Below are 14,531 nucleotides of genomic sequence, written 5' to 3'. Positions count from 1 at the left end.
ACAAGAATTGACACCCGACTATAAATGCAGGAACCTTTTCAAAATAATAGGAAACAGGGCGGGGGGAGATATTGCGGAGTTATTGATTCCTGATTGTGCTGCAGAGCAAACATAGCAGCAATACCACAGCCAGGGCAGAGGAGTGAATTATTTTAGAATTTGAATGACAGATGTCAAAAATATTATGACCCTTTCAGGGCCTGAGAGACTGAAACAAGCTTGAAAACTGAGCCACTCACATAGTTATTAAGCCATATGCAGACGTGTGGTAAAAACAGAGACACAAAGTAATGCCAGCCCCGTGATATCAATTTAAAAGGCAAAAGCAATACCATGAAACAAACCTGTCTATGTTCTGCCCTTATTTACTATGTTCATTAGGGTGAATTATTGCTCTGTTCAATACTGAGTAGGAACTGCTGTGGTCTTACAACCCGACATTGCCAGGGAAGAGACGCACTGAGCAAATGTCAGAATTTCTATTGCGAGTGTCAGAAGAGGGTGCCCAGACTTGTCTCCTGCTGGGAAGGAAGGACAGAACTGTAAATGCCAAGTACCACAACGCCACTTGTCAATCTTTCCCTCTCTGCCACCTACAGCCCTCATGACCCCGACAGATACGGGCTCCGATTGCACTTGTCGGTGGGTTATTGATGTGTTCTGCCTTGGAAGAACTTCTTCTTGGCTCCACATGGTACTTTATGCCCTACCTGGATGTCTGTTGCTATGAGGGAAAGGTGCAGAATTAATGACATCAGAAGGGGCTGAGGCTAACCTAGCAAAAATCTGTCACACTGAAATCTGTTCCGTTGTCTTGGTTTCAAACTCCAAGATTTAAAACTCTTAGATGAAGATGCTCTTTACTTCCCTAGGCCAGACTGCATGAAGGGACATTCCTCTGCTCCTTCAAACACACATAGTGACTACAAGTGCAGGTTTTATGATTTCTACAGCATTGCAAGGAACTAGAGGTACAGCACACAGGGACCCAACTCAAAAAACCCTTAAAGTCTGAAAGTAAGGAAAAAAAACCAAACACCAAAGACAGACTGTATAAAATAATATGTCTGAACCTCATCCTTATTGGTTAGGTTACAGAAATGATTTAACCACATAATAAGCCCATAAATGAATTAGGCAAGGAAAACTGTGATTGCAAAGGAGGGAAAAATAATACAAATTAAAACAATATTTTCTAGTTTTCTATAATAATTAATTCAATTTAAATTCAAAACAAGACAGTTGCATATTCAGGAAACAGATACTTGGAGCCTGATTATTGCTTTTCCATATGGACTGCAGCCCTGCTCTGGAGATGCTGGCCAAGATGGATTTTTAGCTGTACATTAAAGATTACATGTTGACTGTAATTAAAGTGGAACTCCTTGCTCGGGGTATTTCACATTTTAGAAGTTTATGATGGTTCAAAATGCAACTGTTCAAATTAACAAGAAAGGAATGCATCAATGGCTGCTAAAGATTAAATAACTACTTCCTGGATCAGGAAGACTTTGAGCTTCAAGTCGCTGAAGGCTGGGAGAATATTCTGCTGAATGATCACTTCTACACTTTCCTGTTGTTCTGCTCTTCCATATCTGAGCATCAGCTACCAAGAAGGAAACCACTGTTTTAGTCCTCTGGGCTCTCAACTCTTTATTCACTGACAGATGCTAAGGCTGGAAAGAACAGTAAGTCCACAGGGTTTAAGGACCTGTATAACAAAGTCCATGTACTCAGGCCAGTAACCTTTGTTTGACTGAAGTGTGTCTTGTAAATGGGGAAGGTACCTTCTGCTGCAATGACTTAATCCAAGAAAAGGGCACAGAGTAGTCAAGTCATCTTTCATTCTCTTTTTCTTTGGCTAAATAGTTCAAGATGATTAAGTTGTCATTGGAAAGCATATTTTCCAACTATCAAATGCATGTAGCATCTTTCTCAAAGTTTGTCACCTCTTTTTTTTCCTATAAAGAATGCTTAAGACTTAGGTTTCCAAGAGTCTTGATTGTCACTTTGTGTAATTGTGCATTCATCCAAATGAGTCAAAAGGAGGAGGACACAGAAGGTCTATCTAAGCTAAGAAATCCTGGCACTAGAGAAAGACATTGTTAAAGGAGGGACTTCTTTCAGACTGCTACTGCGATACTGTCCTTTTAAAGATGTTTACTGATGTTGTACCATAAAAGAAAAAAGAGCAGCTGCAATGTTGCTACAATACGAGCAACGTGACCCAAAAGTTCCTGGGCTATTTTCCTGAGGTGTCAGCAAACAAACATACAGACATACATCCCCAGGAGTTTCTCCACGTCTGCCGTAGACGCTCCTCTCTCCCTCTGCCAGACAAAACTGCTGCAAGGGAGCGGTGACATACTTACAGCAGGGGCCTCGACAGGCAGAAGTCAGGGCTCAGAGCTCTCCTGAACAGCTGGTCTCTGCACACACTGAGCCAGCAGCCAATGACGCCACCACTGCTTGAGAAACTCACAGGGAAAAAGTACTTTTAACTTTTCAATATTCGTGAAGTGATGTTTCCTATGGAAGGAATGCCTTGTCTGCCAAAAGTCATGTCTGATTTATGGCGGTGGGGGGAAAAGTAGGGTTTATATCCTTTTGAGAAGAACCGTTGATTCAGTATCATTATTGCAAAAGTAGAAACAGGAACAATAAAAAAAAAGAGGAAGAAGACTTTATATGTTAATGATCATAATGATCATTAGTGATCATTGAAACTAATAGCATAATTTCTTTACTTTAACTCAGTGAATAGTGATCTTCAGACTTCTCATCATGGCTGCACTCATGAAAGGTAAAGAAGCCTACCTTGAATATCATGCAAATGGGACTTACACCACTTGAACAGCGTGTCTGGTGCTGTTTCTTTTGGCTCCTTACTGATACATCACAGAACAAACTCTTTGATGACATGTTAAATTAAAGTTCTGGGCAGTCATTGCTAATCTTGGGATTTTATTCAGTTATGTGTCCTGTACCTATTAGACTATTTTGCAACTAGTTCCCTAGCTTGCTTTCTTCCCTTTATTTTCTCCAGTCATGTAGAGGTAAACGCAGCTGTTCTCTATCTCCCTAAAGTATGTAGGACAGTTTTATATGAAACAGTCTGTTGAGGTGGTTGAAACTTTAAATTCACTGATATTTTGAAATCCATTTGCTTTGCAATTCAGAACAGAAAAATTATTCACTATGGACATGGAAATTCTGAAAATGTTCTGTTTCGGAAATCTTTAAAATATAAGTGTGAAATCTGCCACATACCATTTGGGGTCAACCTACAATAAGAACATTTTATAATGATCAGAAAGGATACTTGTTCCAATATAACTCAATGCAGGTTTTCCCACATTTGTACTGCTGGAGAGTAACTTGTTTTAGAAGTTTAATAATTAGTTTCACAACTGATGATGAAAAGTAGAGCATTATATTTTTCCTAGGGCTTTCATTAATGTCTCTAGGTTCACTTCCCTCAAGACATGGATCTCTTAACCGAAGATTAACTCTAGTTTTCCAATGGAGTTTTATTGTAAGAATATTTTGGTTCTCTGCCTTTCTCCACTTAAGGGACTTAGATTAAAATGTGTCTAGATTTAGTCAACTGTTGATAAGATTTGTGATTTCTAGTAGATAGGAATACTTAACTATACATAAAAGACATTTTATTATATTATAGATTATCACGATGGATCACATTTTGAAACCAGACTAATGCAGAGTAAAACCAGAGTAATGCAACTAAAATTATTGTAGTTACTCTAGACTTAAATCAGCAGGACAGATCACTATCTGCACCCGTAAGCAGTGTCTCTTATGTAAAAGAGGAATAAAATATATGTAGAATTTATATCTATCGATGTGTATGTGTATATATATACACACACACACATATATATGCCATAAGAACATCCATATTTGATCAATCTAAAGGTGATATCATCCTTAATTCAGTGTTGGTCAGCACACAAGCATAGAAAAATATTTACAGCTATTTCTCCTAGCAATAACTTAAGGCACATGATCTCATCCAGAAAAAATGACATGGTACTTGACATTCCTCAGTGGATATTTTCTTTCATGAATTTGTACAATTCCTTTCTGTACCCAAATTTTGTCATCCACAATGTCACCCCAGAAGTTCCAAAGCTTATTACACCTTCTGTGAAGGATTTTATGTGATTGTTTATAACCAATGCCTGCTAGTTTCAGTTCAGAGCATGATGTAGAAAGAAGGCACATTGGAAGGCAATGACTTCACCCTCAGGTGAAAGGATACCATTGTCAAGTAACACTGAACACTTGTAAATCAAAACGATAAACAAAATCTCTCCAATCGCTTACAGTTCCTCTAGGGTAGTTCCAGAGGATAGAATCATAGAATTGTTTGGGTTGGAAAAGACATTTAAGATCATCAAGTCCAACCATTAACCTGACACTGCCAAGTCCAACCATTAAACCATGTCCCTAAGCACCACATTTACATGTCTTTTAAATACCTCCAAAGATGGTGACTCCACCACTTCCCTGGGCAGCCAATGCTTAATAACCCTTTTGATGAAGAAATTTTTCCTAATATCCAATCTAAACCTCCCCTGGTGACACTTGAGGCCACTTCCTCTTGTCCTATTGATTGTTACTTGGCAGAAGAGATTGACACCCACCTCACTAACACCTCCTGATGTTTAGGGGACTGGAGCATCTCTCGTATGAGGACAGGCTGAGAGGGCTGGGTCTGTTTAGCCTGGAGAAAAGAAGACTTAGAGGGGATCTGATCAACGCTTATCAATATCTAAAAGGTGGGGCCAGACTCTCTTCAGTGATGCCCAGTGACAGGACAAGAGGCAATGGGCACAAACTGGAACACAGGAAGTTCCATCTCAAGATGAGGAAACTTCTTCACTCTGGGGGTGACCAAGCACTGGAACAGGCTGCCCAGAGAGGTTGTGGAGTCTTCTTCTCTGGAGAGATTCAAAACCCACCTGGACGTGATCCTGTGCAACCTGCTCTAGGTGATCCTGCTCTAGCAGGGGGGTTGGACTAAATGATCTCTAGGGGTCCCTTCCAACCCCCACCAATCTGTGATTCTGTGATTCAGGTAGTGGTAGAGAGTGATCAGGTCTCCCCTTCAGCCTCCGGTTCTCCAGACTAAACAACCCCAGGTCCTTCAGCTGGTCCTCATCAGATTTGTGCTCTACACCCTTCACCAGCTTCGTTGCCCTTCTCTGGACACGCTCCAGCACCTCAATGTCCTTCTTGTGGTGAGGGGCCCAAAACTGAACACAGCATTTGAGGTGCGGCCTCACCAGTGCCTAGTACAGGGGGATGATCACTGCCCTGGTCCTGCTGGCCACAAGATTTCTGATAGAAGCCAGGATGCTGTTGGCCTTCTTGGCCACACTGCTGGCTCATATTCGGCTCGTAAACGCTCCTTTTTTCGTCTTCCTCTTCATCCTGGTTGGGTAATCTATAACAGACTCTCACCATGATATCTGCCTTGCTGGCCTTCCCCCTGATTCTTACCCATAAACACTCAACCCTATCATCACCATTGTCGAGCTGTAGACAAAACACTCCCTAACATACAGGGCAACCTTACCGCCTCCCCTTCCTTGCCTATCCCTTCTGAAGATTTTATAGCCATCCATTGCAGGACTCCAGTTGTGTCAGTGACCATCATGGAAACATGGTGCAATGACTATACCATAGTTCAGGCTAAGAAATCTCCAGTGAATTGCTGTAAAAACTCCCAGTGAGCCTCAGTATAACGCAGTATCTACTAACTACAGGAGTGATATCACACATGCTTTATGCAAGTCTCTGTAGGACATGAGAGGTCTCTAAACCAATAGTTGTCCCCAGCCTCCATTGCTTCCTGCCTCAGGACTCCTACTTGCTGTCTGCAGTAAAAGTCCCATTGATACTCTTGGGTTCTGGCTTTACCAGTCAGAAACCCCACTATGGCAGCAGGCATGCTGACCTGGGATTCCAGAGCCCTTTGGGTAGTAGAAATCCTGTAAATCTAATAATTTCTCCTTAAACAATGGCCTAGTGACCTTCTAAAGCAGCAGATAGTCAGAAATGCTTTTTATCAGACAGAGATTATCAGAAATAACTTATGAGTCATTCTCCTAGGGAAATGAGGCAAAAAATAAAAGGAAAAGAAAATCCTTTTTTGTGTCTTATGTTTTACTTTTAAAGCACATTCCTTACAAAGAAAACATACTATAGCTTAATCTTCACCAATGGGATGAAGTTGCTTTGATGTCTCATCTATCTTGGTAAGGTTACAGCCCAGTCTCCCTACAGACCAATAGTCCTTTTGAGGGTGGATCCAGAGCAACGATCACCAGAAACTCATTTATATTTTTGTTCATACTACAATTTCCCGTTGTTTGTCTTCCTTCTTCTCAGGAGGGCTTTGCTCCAGGGTCTCTTTAGAACATCTCAGTGTATCTGGGGGATGTCGAATTGCCCAGGACTCTGCTTCAGTCTGGGGTCTTTAACACTGCTTCTGCATCTCTAATTCATATGGATTTAGGAGTCATTAATTAGCATTGCTATGAGATCCACATAAAATGAAACACAACACAAACAGCAGAGAAAAGGGTAATAAAATGTTTGGTTTGAATACGAGCTTGGCTTACATTTAAAGATCCAATAACACTAGGGTGTTATTTATGAGCTCAATTACCCTTTAAAGGAAATTATTTTCATAGGCCACACCTGAATGTACAAGTTAAGATAACTTTTTCTTACCATTATCAGCTTCCTAATCTGTCTCCCAACCATCATACTCTGTATAATAAAACACTTAAAGGCTTTTACCTGTGGAAACCATAGCCAGATCAGCGCTTGACAGAGACCGCAATGATTACGACAATGAACAGGAGAACGGCCAATGCAATAGACAGAAGGCAGCACTTCATCTTCCTGGCTCGTAGCTAAAAGAGGAGAAAGATAAAGAAATAAGTGCATAGAGGTTTAACATGAAGATGGAGGGTAAATCCATGAAGAAATTTTGATATTTTTCCATGGGTAGAACTATTTGAAAGAAGTCAATACAACATGGATAATTTGCTTCTTTTTTTCAGACTGACTCATCCTTCTGAACAATCCAGATTCTTCATTTTCAGTGACAATCCCTTAAATATTATCACCTTCTCTGCACAACTTCCTTTCTGCTTAAATCATTGTTTGTGTCACACTAAATTTCCAGATTCTGCTTGGAGGGTTGGACTTGGGTAAGGCTATTCAGTTTAGTTTTGGTCTGGGGGTGTCAAATCTGCTTTCTGGCTACCAGGGGAAGACTGCAAGATAAAGAGGTCTCTCTCCACCCTGCTGTGCAATGAAATCTAGCCAAGCAAAAAGGTAAGCTGTTTATAGGGTAGGCAAATGTAACTCCAGCTTTAACCACCCTGATTTCATTCCAATTAAGATATGTTAAAAGAGAGATTCTACAGGGTTTTAATTCTGATGTCTGTTTCTACTTAAACCCATCAGCCTTCCCAGTGACCTTCATGGGCATAATGTTGTTTGTTCCCATTTAAAATCTTTTCCAGATAGTTCAATTCCTCTTCCTCCCTTTTGGAGAGGTTAGAAAGGTGTTTCCATGATCCCACAGTGCCAGTAATCCTCGTATCAACACATAAAACCCAGTAACTTCAGTGAGACAGAGAGTCAACTCAGACTTAATAACACCATCTTGACTTGATAAACCAACTTAATTTGTCCAGACTTCTTTACTTTTCTTACAGCTGAAGCAGCACTCTTACAGGAAAGATTATGTTAATATTATTGCTGTTATCCACTTTTCTTTCCTTTCTTCCCCTAACTGCTGTAATCATCCCTCCCAGTCTGCCTCAGATCCTTTGCTAACTGATTTACACCACTCTGCACCACATTGCATTTCCCATACAGCAATAGTTACCCAGCTCTTTCGTTCTACAGATGTTTTGGCCTCTTACACTGCAAGTGACAGGAAGCTCATCTCTTCCAGTGGTGCTCCAAAGCCCAGTGCTTCATTCCCTCACAACTCCCCCCAGGGCCCATCCGTTTTGCTGTGCAGAGCTGGAGAAGCACTTCCAGCAGATAACTATCATGCATGACCTGTCCTCTCCTCCATAATCAATCGCCAACCAAACTGCTGTTTTTTATTAAAGTGTGGATTTCCAGATTATTATTTTTTAACAAATTAAAACACTATGTTGTCCTATGTCCATAGCAGATAATCAGTGATTCATCTTGGCTCTCCATTTGCTTTTCAATTACTCACACAGAAATGTTTTCTTTGGGTTTGGAAAAAAATAGGTGCCTTAAATATATAATTCCTTGGGCGTGTATTAAGAAGGATCTTTTTGTCAGGTATGCTAGGAAGGAGTGTGCGGGGGGACACTATTCTGCCCCTCCCCAAAACTCTACTTGTGGCCACCCATTTGCTCACACTTTTCAATCAGTTTACTGTTGGTCCTGGTTTCAGCTGGGATAGAGTTAATTTTCTTACTAGTAGTTGGTGTAGTGCTGTGTTTTGGATTGAGGATGAGAATAATGTTGATATAACACACTGATATTTTGGTTGTTGCTGGGCAATGTTTACACCAAGTCAAGGACTTTTCAGGTTCTCACACTGCTCTACCAGTGAGGAGGCTGGGGGTGCACAAGAAGCTGGGACAGGACACGGCCAGGACAGCTAACCCCAATTGTCCAAAGGGATATTCCATACCATATGACATCATGCTCAGTAAGTATATAATTTGGGGGAAGCTGGCCGGGGCTTTAGACTGCAGCTTGGGAACTACCTGGTCGTCAGTGGTCTATGGATGGTAAGTAATTGTGCTGTGCATCATTTGTTTTGTATATTCTTTTATCATCATCATCATCTTCCTTTTCTGTCATATTAAACTGTCTTTATCTCAACCTACAAGTTTTACTTTTTTTCCCCTGATTGTCTCCCCCATCCCACTGTGAGGGGCGAAGTAAGCGAAGGGCGGCGTGGTTGTTTTAGCTGCCTGCTAGGTCAAACCACCACACTGTGACTCTTGGGGGGACAGTACAGGTGCACCACGTCTATGCCTCTAACAGCTTTTTTCACCCGCAAAGTGATGTTTCTTCACAGAGGCTCTGCACTTGCAGCCTTCATTTCTAGAGGGGTAACTTAACTATATTCTGAAAGCTGAGTGCATGAGACAACAGGCCTGCTACAGCATCCTCTTTTCTTTTAACCTTGACTAATTCCAAGTCAAACCAGGAAAACTCAGCTTAGAGCTGCAGACCATCTTAAAACACCTAGATGTCCTTGTCCACTTCCAAAATGCCAGAGCCTTTGTTTGGTCAGCAGAGGATGCTACTGGGTCATTTAGCTTCAAGCAGCATTCTCAAGTATTTCTAATGAGAGTTTCAAAAGCTGTACAGTTATCACTTCAGATGGCTTTTCCTTCAGTCCCTTTGCAGAGATTCCCTTGTTTTGCTCTTTCCAGCATTGCAAAGTCCTATTCACTCTTATTTTGCACTTTACGTAGACTCCTTACCCCCCTTTTTTTCTTGTTTTTAACCAACATAAAGCAAGCATAAAACTCAGTCATAAACAGACTAATCAGAGGGTAGGGGAGATGCAGCCAAGCCTGTATTCTGGTATTTTGTTCACATTTTATGACCTTGTCCTGGCTGGTAAGTCAGGATAATGATTCCTGCTCTGTTTACAACATCTCTTAGTGGATTTAGTATTACTGTCCTTCACAGCCATATAATCTGTTGCAGGATTCTCCTGTTAATTCCTAGTTCTTTCTTTACTTTATATTTCTATAAGGAAAATGTTCAGTTCTTTGAGTCTCTTTAGTCTCCAGTCATAAATTTGTACATGCTGAAGGAGCACTACAAACACAGCTTCTGCGCCCTGCCTGATCACACGACCTTTTCTACACACACTGAGGAAGAGTGGCCGTATATCCCAGCTTCTTTTTGTCACTTAGGTGGAAAAATACTGATAAATGAGCAAAAGGCAGCAGTGCCCCTCAAGGGACAGATGCACATGCTGCTTCAGGAAGGTCTATGCAAGTATCTCTTCACATATGAGATGCCGTGGAGTTCACCAACCCTGTCCTGTGAAGAGGACAAGTCTACATTTTGGTGAGCTCTTGCAACCCATTCCCTGCCCTTATCAGAGATGAAAGATGTTAGCACAGACCACGTTGGATAGATTGTTCTGTTCACCAGGTAGGATCTGCAGACCATGAATATATATAATATTAATCTCAATATTACATAAATATAAACTAATAAACAGCATACATAATATTCCATATAATGACTGCTGGTTATTATTCCTAGTTTAGGTTAAGAGAATCTGATTGCCAAACTGAAATTATAAATGGTGTCTTAATGCCATTGCTGTCATCCTTGAGGGAAGTTTGGACACAAAAACAAACACATCCCTATATCTTTAACAGCCCCCAGGCACCAATGCACACTGGAAGCACACCAGCATCGGAAATGTAAGCACTGAACAGCTAGGAAGTGCTAGAGTTGGCGTTTCCCATGTATGCATATACAGGTAGTACTTTTTCCCCTCCCTTTCAAGCAGGATATCTGCCTTACTGAGTAAATGGGTAATTATTATGCTATGTACATCATGTATGCTTACAAATTTTAATTATCTACTCAAGTTTTCTTGGGACATCCATCTAAAGCCATGTCCACGAGACCACGCAAACCTTTTTTTTAACATCAAGATCCTAATTTTCCACCCATGGCATGTGTGGAAGTATAGCCAATCTCAAGAGAATTCCAAGTCTCGAAAGGAAAAAAAAAAAAAAGAAAAAAATGTAATTCATGATGCCATCCCTTGAATCAAGGTTAGTCTATGCTTTACATGGAAATGGTAAACCATTTCGAAACCTGTAAGGGGATCATTTGTCACCAGGGCAAGTTCCTTACTGCCCTGAGCCAGATATTATTAGGTTTCTGCCCCAAAATTAGTAGTCTCAGAACAGCAAAGCCACATCCACAGAAAGTTTAAGGAAAAAAAAACACACCAAACCACAAACCCAAAACTCACAACCCAACAAAAAACCAAACCACCTGTAAAATGAATCATTTATTTTACGACATAATTCTTCAGGGAGCTTTGCATTTTTATAACATTTCCCACGCATCCAACTAATCCGCAGTTGATTTCACTCATCTTTTTCCAGCTCTTTCTCCCCTCAACTGCTGAAGATCTTTCTTTCACACTGTGCATTAATGCTATTACCTATTGCCCTTGACTTTCTCTGGCTCCAGCACAGGAAGCTCTGAGGCAATGTGACCCCCTCTCAGGTCCTGCAACCTTCACCCACGATTGCTGGCAGGAGCAATTATAATTTTGCCCAGTATCTTCCACTTGCACTTGAAGCATACCTAGCTGCTTACGAAGGAAAAGACATACCTAGGATTATCGGCGCAGCTGATAATCAAAAGCTGAAGTATACTCTTGGTACAAACTGAATCTTGAGGATGTTCACCCCAACAAAGAAAAACTGAGGGAATAGGTTTTGGTTTGGGTTTTTTTTTTTTTTTTTTTTTTTCAGAGACTTGAAGGTTTTCCAAACACTCCTAGAGGTGACAAAAAGGTACGGCTGCTTTCTCTGTTGTTTTGGTTTTGTGTTTTTTTTTTTTTTCCTGCTAAATTGCAAGGTCCTGTCCACATATAGGAGGCATTAGAATTTAACAAACCTCCTAAAAACCATGTTCTTCCCAGGGAAACACATTTCCCAAAACTCCATTTTGGAAAACATTGATCCAAATAGAGATACAGAAATCAACCCAACAAACAAAATATCAGGCTGAATTTGGGAAAAGTTTAAAGTATCTTTTTCTGCTGGAAAATGTATGAGAAATAATTATAAGCAGTATTATCTGATTTCCTTTTAATTATATCAGCTTATTCTGAACGTTGAATGGTATGCTGTTGCACTGCTCTGGTTTTATAGCTCTGTCCCAACCTGTTGTAAGCCCATTTCCCATAACACCTAGAATTTGTTGATTAAATTGGAGCTAATCAATTTTCATTGTACACATTTTTCCCAAGATGAAAAGAATGCAGCATGGGACAAAAAAAACCCCTAATCCTGTAGTAAGACGTAATGGCTTTTTACAGTTATTTTTGCTAGGCTCTCAGGGTTTTTTAGTAAAATGGTATAGGTAAAGATATATTTTAATCCTGACAGAGGCTCTTTAAACACACATGTGAAATAGGAGTGAAAAGCAGGGAAGGAATGAGTGAGGCTATTTAGGGACACAGCTGAGAAGCACTTTATATTGACAGGCAAACTGGATGTGACTGAGCCTGGAAGAAGCCTTTCCCTCATTGTTTCATAAAAATCAGCTGCAAGTCATATTTTACAGCCTAGAAGATATTTATTTCTCGAGGGTGAAATGTGAAATGTTGAGAGACATTTTAATTATGTCACAACAGATAGTTAAGTAATTAAAAACTATTAGAGCCCATTAGAGCCCCAGGCCCAGAAAAGCAAGTTTCATCTCGGAAATTCCTTAGCAAATGCAGTTACAAGGAGGAAAGAAATGTTCTCTTGCTAAGGATTCAAAAGCTAGCTGGACCAAACCATAAATAATAGGAAAGGACAGAGGAAACTGCTTTTCCTGTATTTATGTAGAATAGAAAATAATTAGTCAAACCAGTAAGCATTTGATTCACATATGGAAAAGCAGCATCATGCTTCTCTACCATCTATGGATTGGTTACACCATACACTGAACGGCAGTAAGGTCAACTTTTCACAACCAGCTCTACTAAGGAGGTGAAAAGCCATAGAAACAGGGATTGTAGTTCAGACAGGGATCTGTACTAGAACACTTGCTCTGTTCTGGGAAGCTCAGAGCATACGACATGACCTCAGAGTAGAGACATGCCCCATGACTCCATGATTGTGGCATTTTCTAGGTCTCCTGCAGAACAAAAGCACTGGGCAGGCTGCTATAATCAGCTAAATTAATCTCACCAATACCCCAGCTTCTTATTCCACCTCTCACTGTTCTTAGCCTGTTCTTGGACTAGGATAAGGATGATGATAGCAGATAAAGACCATCGCCCGAGAAGGTTAACCCAAGACCACGTGTCTCTGTCCCTCCCTCCTGCAATGCCAAATAACATAAGCATTTGACATACCCTTGGCTTTTCAGTTGGGTTGTATGGGCAAGAACCTGTCTCCTAGGGGAGGAGATCCATTTTTCAGTCATCGTTTCTTAGAAGACTTATTATGGTAAGTAAGCAAAAACTTACCCCATACTCAATACCAAAAGACTCAGTGAGACTACCCTATTTTATATATAAAAATGTTTATGTGTATTTTAAACACAATTTTAAAATAATGAACAATAATGAAGCCAACAGAGCCAGGATTACAAGAAATTCTGAAAGTACAATTCCACTACTCAAGCAAAGAAACCATTGAATATTTATCTGCTATGAAGATCTATTTCCTGCAAACCCATCCAGCAAATAAAACCTAAAAATGATTGAATTTATAAACACACAATAACAGCCTCCAGTTATCAGGTCAGGCCTTTTTAAGGGCCTCTATTGGGCAATGAAAATCCACCTTGATTAATTTTCAAGTACTGTTTCCTTCATTGTAAGATTAACAAATATGTTTGACATAAAGTGGTACATTTTATATGCAAATCTCTGTAGAGAGAGTTTTGTGACATTAAAGAGGTTCATACAATTTTGTTCACCCTGCCCTCAGAGGTCATTTGGAATTGCACAGAAGCATTTGTCTATGCCCTTAATATGCATTTTGAAAGCTAATTTGAGGTCTGCTGGATTGAGAGCCCAGGTCCTTAATTATGTTTGGATGTGTTTATACAGGGATGATATTATGAATCTGAAACTACTGTCATGCCATTATACACAAGCAGAAACTCTGCTGAAGGCTGTGGAGTTCTCTTGGGGAAAAAAAGGAAATATTGGAGTAACACAGCAGAAAAATCAGACCTTGTAGATGTGTGTTTACCTCCAAGCATCATGTAAAAATACAGAGGGGAAAAAAATCCCCTTACACTTGCACCAGTGTTTTCATCATTATTATTTTTGTTTTATATTCCATTTACATTGATAAGATCCCTCAGCTAAGTCATACACAATCATCTCTGATAAGAGAGTAAACACACTACGTTATTGCAATGGAAGTGAGGAATATGACCTTTAACGTGTGTACAAATTAAAATGCCCTGACCAAATTTGGTGACCTTTATGGTAAAGCTTCCTTATAGAGTAACAATGAATTTTCTATTAAATATCACTGCTTCTGCAGACAGGCTAGAAAAGGCCAGTAATATTATTAAGCACTTTCAGTGTTTTTAAACGAGAATGAAGCAGAGAAGTTGCATATAAGTAAAACCCACAAGACATGAGAGCAACAGGAAAAGACCAGCCCACACCAGCAAGGACATATCACGTTGCTTTGACACACTGTTTTTGTGTCTTTACTTCCACATCATTTGGACTAATTTCAAACTTTCCTTTATGACGC

At 40.2% G+C, this 14,531-nt stretch overlaps 1 protein-coding gene across 8 annotated transcripts in view; it reads right to left on the bottom strand.

Moving 5' to 3' along the window:
• TSNARE1 (t-SNARE domain containing 1) overlaps window positions 1-14,531 on the bottom strand; it is a 500,132-nt gene that overhangs the window by 64,949 nt on the left and 420,652 nt on the right. For all 8 annotated transcript variants that reach the window (XM_075743202.1, XM_075743206.1, XM_075743200.1 and 5 more), the window contains one exon: window positions 6,832-6,947. In XM_075743202.1, coding sequence (XP_075599317.1) covers window positions 6,852-6,947 — 96 coding nt within the window. In that variant the 3' untranslated portion in view covers window positions 6,832-6,851. The remainder of the gene's footprint in view (window positions 1-6,831; window positions 6,948-14,531) is intronic.

The sequence above is a fragment of the Balearica regulorum genome, chromosome 2, assembly GCF_011004875.1.
Source record: "Balearica regulorum gibbericeps isolate bBalReg1 chromosome 2, bBalReg1.pri, whole genome shotgun sequence".
NCBI classification, from domain to species: Eukaryota; Metazoa; Chordata; class Aves; order Gruiformes; family Gruidae; genus Balearica; species Balearica regulorum.
The sequence above is the reverse complement of the archived record's forward strand: the minus strand, read 5'-3'. Positions and strand labels throughout refer to the sequence as shown.